The following is a 7147-nucleotide window of genomic DNA, read 5'->3' on the forward strand; positions in this document are numbered from 1 at the left end:
CAGCCTTCCTACCGTCTCAATACAGAACCTTCTCTCCTGTGTCTCCCCTACTCTGTCTCCCTCTCAGCCTTCCTACTGTCTCAATACAGAACCTTCTCTCCTGTGTCTCCCCTACTCTGTCTCCCTCTCAGCCTCCCTACTGTCTCAATAAAGAACCTTCTCTCCTGTGTCTCCCCTACTCTGTCTCCCTCTCAGCCTTCCTACCATCTCAATAAAGAACCTTCTCTCCTGTGTCTCCCCTACTCTGTCTCCCTCTCAGCCTTCCTACTGTCTCAATAAAGAACCTTCTCTCCTGTGTCTCCCCTACTCTGTCTCCCTCTCAGCCTTCCTACTGTCTCAATAAAGAACCTTCTCTCCTGTGTCTCCCCTACTCTGTCTCCCTCTCAGCCTTCCTACTGTCTCAATAAAGACCCTTCTCTCCTGTGTCTCCCCTACTCTGTCTCCCTCTCAGCCTTCCTACCGTCTCAATAAAGAACCTTCTCTCCTGTGTCTCCCCTACTCTGTCTCCCTCTCAGCCTTCCTACTGTCTCTATAAAGAACCTTCTCTCCTGCGTCTCCTTTACTCTCTCTCCCTCTCAGCCTCCCTACTGTCTCAATAAAGAACCTTCTCTCCTATGTCTCCCATACTCTCTCTCTCTCCCAGCCTTCCTACCGTCTCAATAAAGAACCTTCTCTCCTGTGTCTCCCCTACTCTGTCTCCCTCTCAGCCGTCCTACTGTCTCTATAAAGACCCTTCTCTCCTGTGTCTCCCCTACTCTGTCTCCCTCTCAGCCTTCCTACTGTCTCAATAAAGAACCTTCTCTCCTGCGTCTCCTTTACACTCTCTCCCTCTCAGCCTCCCTACTGTCTCAATAAAGAACCTTCTCTCCTGTGTCTCCCATACTCTGTCTCCCTCTCAGCCTTCCTACCGTCTCAATACAGAACCTTCTCTCCTGTGTCTCCCCTACTCTGTCTCCCTCTCAGCCTTCCTACCGTCTCAATAAAGACCCTTCTCTCCTGTGTCTCCCCTACTCTGTCTCCCTCTCAGCCTTCCTACCGTCTCAATAAAGACCCTTCTCTCCTGTGTCTCCCCTACTCTGTCTCCCTCTCAGCCTTCCTACCGTCTCAATAAAGAACCTTCTCTCCTGTGTCTCCCCTACTCTGTCTCCCTCTCAGCCGTCCTACTGTCTCTATAAAGACCCTTCTCTCCTGTGTCTCCCCTACTCTGTCTCCCTCTCAGCCTTCCTACTGTCTCAATAAAGAACCTTCTCTCCTGCGTCTCCTTTACACTCTCTCCCTCTCAGCCTCCCTACTGTCTCAATAAAGAACCTTCTCTCCTGTGTCTCCCATACTCTGTCTCCCTCTCAGCCTTCCTACCGTCTCAATACAGAACCTTCTCTCCTGTGTCTCCCCTACTCTGTCTCCCTCTCAGCCTTCCTACCGTCTCAATAAAGACCCTTCTCTCCTGTGTCTCCCCTACTCTGTCTCCCTCTCAGCCTTCCTACCGTCTCAATAAAGAACCTTCTCTCCTGTGTCTCCTCTACTCTGTCTCCCTGTCAGCCGTCCTACTGTCTCAATAAAGAACCTTCTCTCCTGCGTCTCCTTTACTCTCTCTCTCAGCCTTCCTACCGTCTCAATAAAGACCCTTCTCTCCTGTGTCTCCTCTACTCTGTCTCCCTCTCAGCCGTCCTACTGTCTCAATAAAGAACCTTCTCTCCTGCGTCTCCTTTACTCTCTCTCTCAGCCTTCCTACCGTCTCAATAAAGAACCTTCTCTCCTGTGTCTCCTCTACTCTGTCTCCCTCTCAGCCTTCCTACTGTCTCAATAAAGAACCTTCTCTCCTGTGTCTCCTCTACTCTGTCTCCCTCTCAGCCTTCCTACCGTCTCAATAAAGAACCTTCTCTCCTGTGTCTCCCCTACTCTGTCTCCCTCTCAGCCTTCCTACTGTCTCAATAAAGAACCTTCTCTCATGTGTCTCTCCTGCTCTGTCTCCCTCTCAGCCTTCCTACTGTCTCAATAAAGAACCTTCTCTCCTGTGTCTCCCCTACTCTGTCTCCCTCTCAGCCTTCCTACTGTCTCAATACAGAACCTTCTCTCCTGTGTCTCCTCTACTCTGTCTCCCTCTCAGCCTTCCTACTGTCTCAATAAAAAAGAAAATGGAGGGGACTGGCCGCTCAACAACAGAAAAACGAATTATAATCACAATAATTTGTTCTCTTTTTTTACAGGCCAACCTTACATTGTCTCCCAACTTCCTGCCTTCCCCTAAAAGTCCCGGCCTGAGGCTGCTGCCCCCCTCTTTCACCCCACCTTCTCCCTGTGACCCTGCTGTTGCCATCACCACGGTAACCCCCATACCCACAGTTACCCCCACGAGCCCGGTGAGCAGCGCCACCCCCCCTCCTCAGAGTGAAGAGGAGGCCCCCACCTCCTTCGAAACCCCGGCTACTGCCACAGAGGGATCCATATTGCCAAGCATCAACAAGGTGTGTGCCTGTGCGTGCGCCCGTGTATGAGAGGGGGCCGTTTAGGGCGTATATACTGTCGACCTAAACGGCCCCTGATACCGTGTGTGCGACTGTGCGCGTGTACGTGCGTGCGTGTGTATTGCATTACTTGTTGTGAGGAGCATTTTGAGATCTAGGCGCCATTATTTTGGTCTCTGGTGAAGTGCACGTTTTGTTTCCGCGAGTGATCCCCATTGAGTTACGATGGATTGAAAGACTGACAACTAGGGATGCTCGATATTGGCTTTTTTACCGATACCGATATACCGATATTGTCCAACTCTTAATTTCCGATACCGATATCAACCGATACCGATATATGCAGGGTCCCCCCCCCCAAAAATGGAATAATTTCAGGTAATTAACATTACATATCTCTTGTTGTGGACACAACATTATGCATACTTTTGACAATAAATAAAATCAGAATTTGTTCTTACTTGCTTGCCTGGGTAAATAAAGGTTATAGAAATGTAAAAAAAATAAAAATAATAAATAAATGCAATTTTTTTTAAACCGATACTTATATTTTCCGATATCACATTTTAATGCCGATATCGGCCGATAATATCGGACATCCCTACTGACAACTGTTAATATTTAATCATGTTTTTTGTGTTTTGGCATCTACTTCGTCATTTGAATCTTTCGCTTCCTTGCTCGTCCTCCTCCAGGGCAGAGCCCGCCTGTCCATCAGGCGACGCCCCCCGTCCCGGCGACACAGGACGTCCAGCGGCGGAGAGGGAACAGCCGGGGCCACGGGAGAGGAGGAGGGGGAGGAGGAGGAGGACCCCACCCTTTCTCCCCCCAACAGCCCCCAGGCCAAAACAGCGGAAGGGGGACGAGTGGAAAGGGACGGAGAGGTATCCCGCGAGGAGGCCAGGGAGGAGGGGACAGAAGCGGACCCCCGTGATCAGACCGAGACAAAGACAGTACCCGGCCCGACGCCGGCCTCCTCCCCCAGAGAGACGCAGCCGGAGGGACGAGCACTCTCGGCGAACAGCTCGGCACCTCGGGAAGAGGAGGAAGAGGAGGAGAGGAAGGTAGAGGAAGAGGCGCAGCCTGTGAAGGAGGAGGAGGGGAGTGAAGACGCCGGGGCGGGAAACGAAGGCACCGGGTCCGTGGTGGGAGAGAAGGGGGGAAGGAGGGATTCCTCTGGGAGCAACTGCCGTTCAGTCGAGCTGGTCGGAGGAGGAGGAGGAGGAGGAGGAGGAGGAGGGGGCGAGGAGGTGTCCTGCGAGAAGAAGAGGGATGGGGAGAAGGACGAAGATGCGGTACATGGGAGCGAGAGGGAGGTGAGTCGTCAGAGTTCGACCGCACGGCAGTTGCGATCGGAGGATCGAGAGGAGAAGAGTGGGGGCGGGGTTTGAGATAGGTCCATTGAGGTTTGTAATATGTCTACCTAACGCAGTTTAGGGTTAATAACCAGCGCAGCCAAACGTGCACAATAAATGTAATGTGCTACAGATCCGCTTTGGAACGACGCTTCAGATCAATTTCTCACTGATTCTCTTTCTAAAGTACAGCTCATTTGCATCAGGGTAAAGGATTACTGTTGTGTAAGTACCAGTTCCAAAATAGTGAGTTCTGATTTTTAGAACCCTATTTTGGGGTCATGCTCCTGTCTGTACAAGCTGACTGAGGACAACTGAAATCTACTTTGTGTGCACAGTGACCTACTGTAAGTTTCAGTGAGCATCAGTCGGCTTGTACAGACAGGAGCCTGACCCCATTGACTTTGCATTGGTCTGTGGCTAACTAGCCGGAGCTAACATATGAGGAACAAGCATGGATTGTGCTGAGAAAAATACTCTACATGATTGACAACATCATTGTTAATGATCAGCAGGTGGTGTTGCACATTGTTTGTACTTTTTCCACGAGGAACGCGTGGTGGTGGTAGTTTTAGACCCCGTGGGAACACCACTTGGCAGGCCCGCAAAACATCTGATTATAGATGGTTATTGGTGCAGGGAGCTGTTTATTTTTGGCCAAGTGGTGGCCAATCAGATCCTGCCAAGTGGTGGCCAATCAGATCCTGCCAAGTGGTGGCCAATCAGATCCTGCCAAGTGGTGGCCAATCAGATCCTGCCAAGTGGTGGCCAATCAGATCCTGCCAAGTGGTGGCCAATCAGATCCTGCCAAGTGGTGTACCGGGGGTCGCATGGGAAAACGAAGACCACCATTGCCATCAGAAAGGACACAGGAGGCTGGAAAATAATCTTTTATTGCTCTCTATTTCTACTGGGCAGGTAAACCCACTCTTGCTCGTTTCTCCAAGTTCACCTTAATAATGATAGGGCTGATGGGGTTCCAAAAGAAAAAAAGGTCTGAACAATTCCTTTAAGTAATATCCCATATAAATGTTGACTTTCAGGGGCGGCCAGGCAGCGTAGAGGTCTAAGCACTCGCCTATACCACTCGCCCGCAGAGACTCTGGGTTGGAATCCAGCTGTCAGCGGCGCCTCCGGCTTGGTCAGTCGTCCCTATATACGAACACAATTGGCCAGTGTTTGCGGGTGGGAAGCCGGTGGGTGGGGTATACAGTATGTGTCCTGGTCGTTGCAAACAGCGACTCCTACTGGTCGGTCGGGGCGCCTGTCCACCAGCGAGGGAATCTGGGGGAGATAGAGTGAACCCCTGCACGCGTTGCGTTCCCCCCTAGTGAGAGTCCTCACTGTCAGGTGAAAAGAAGCGGCTGGCTGACTCCACGTGTACCGGAGGAGGCATCATGTGGTATAGTTCTACACCCTCCCCAGGCCGACAGTGGGGCAACGTGCGCACAACGACCAGGAAGGGAATTGGCATAACGACGACTAAATTGGGACAGGGAGAAAAAGGCTAAAAGAAATACAAAATAAAAATAAACGTTGACTTTCATGCCGGCGCTCATCATGTGATCAATGTCTCCTCCAATGCACAGCAGCGGACGAGGTGTCGGAGCGACACAGACGGCTGATGAGGGGAAGCACACGTGTGTGGTCCTGATGATGAACCCGTTGACCCAGTGCCTCTGTGGTGCCGAGGGAGGAGACCCTGCAGCGCGAAGCCCCTCCTCACCTGCACCCACCAGGCCACGAAGGAGAGAGAGAGAGAGGGAGAGAGGGAGAGAGAGAGAGAGAGAGAGAGGCTGGCACTCCTGACTCTGTAGTAGATGCTGCTTGTCTGTCTGTGTGCTGCTCTGTCTCTCTAGAAGGATGAACAAAGACAATGCAATGTCATGAGAGGGACCCCCCCCAGAACTGCCGTTGATACACACACATGCCTGCGCATGCACACACACACACACACACACACACACACACACACACACACACACTCACACGCATACACACGTGCGCGTGCGAGCGCACATAATGCACACACACACACACACACACACACACACACACACACACACACACACACACACACGGATTGTGATTGGCGGAATTTCAAGAGGCAGGAACGCATAGATTATTATATGTAACCCGTAATATTTTAGACAGTTTGCCAAACACAGCTTGCTTATTGGTTCTTGTGTATGTCTTGTTGTAGCAATACGAACCGATTATCTCTCATAATTAGGGATGCACAATATATCGGCGGTATTGGCCAATATCGTGATTGTTTTTTTTTTAATGTTTTTAACGGCATCGGTTTGATGAGCAGAACAACAGATTGTTGTTTTTGTGTAGCTGAGCAGGGGATAGAGGGGGGGGGGGCGGGGGGGTGCCACAGGGTTTTGATTGGGTACCTGATTTGGCATTGAAATAGACCACAGAAACAGAAATAAAATGTTTTCAATTTCTTTTTATTTTACAGCGTTTGTCGTGTCTGATCATTTTCAGTATGTCAAAAAATATGATTCATTTAGAAACTTTTTTTATATACAGACAGGTAACTATCCGTTCTCGTCCATAACATAAAATTTAATTATCGGTATCGACCAAAATCTTCATATTGATGCATCCTCCCCACTATATTTGAGAATTGACTTAAGGATACAGTTATTTCACTGAGTAAACCTGCAGCTGAAGATATCTCCCTTGTCTGTGTAATTATGCATCCAATGACATGCTCCCCAAATAAACAAGATGGCAAAGTTTGTTAACTGAATTCTTTGTTTTCAAACAAATGTTAATGACATAAATGTTCATGCTCATAAAAGTATCACAACAAAGATTGTCAATCACAAATGTAATTTAGATTAAAGAAAAAATATCTTCAACAAAAAAAAAAGTCCTTTGTTGTTTGTTGTGTTTTTGTTGTTGTTACCCTAGTGGGAGTATTTTTTTTTTATTACAATTCCATTATGATTTTATGTCCTTTGTGTATTTAACAATATAATTAGACATTATAGATGTCTCTGCAATGTGGTCTCTTGTCTGCCTTGGCAACCCTAGGCATGCGGGGGCATAGGCACGCAGGGGCATTTTCATTGGCACAGGGGGCAGCATAAAACATTATAATATATATATATATTTTTTTTTGCTTTGAAATATTATAGTGAAATATTTTGCACTGTTGTCGCATTTATCTTGTTGAAATCCTCCCACAGGTTCTTTTTTTGTAAGTCGAGTATATCAAGGAGGCTTTTCTCTGTAGCTCAGATGTTTTGTTTGAAGGCTTGCCAAACAAAGAGACAATCAAATCGAGGATAAAAGATATCCCCATGTCAG

General features: G+C 48.7%; 1 protein-coding gene across 1 annotated transcript in view; it reads left to right on the forward strand.

Annotated features, from left to right (window-relative positions):
• Positions 1-3601, forward strand: part of LOC311248155 (capZ-interacting protein-like) — a gene marked incomplete at its 3' end in the record, with an annotated part of 45092 nt that extends 41491 nt beyond the window's left edge. Inside the window, exons 5-6 of the mRNA XM_084339093.1 lie at positions 2208-2465; positions 3161-3601. Of these exons, the coding sequence (XP_084195219.1) occupies positions 2208-2465; positions 3161-3601 (699 nt within the window). The remainder of the gene's footprint in view (positions 1-2207; positions 2466-3160) is intronic.
• Positions 3602-7147: the final 3546 nt, after the last annotated feature.

Source organism: Notolepis coatsorum (genome assembly GCF_963971535.1).
Source record: "Notolepis coatsorum genome assembly, contig: SCAFFOLD_211, whole genome shotgun sequence".
NCBI lineage: Eukaryota > Metazoa > Chordata > Actinopteri > Aulopiformes > Paralepididae > Notolepis > Notolepis coatsorum.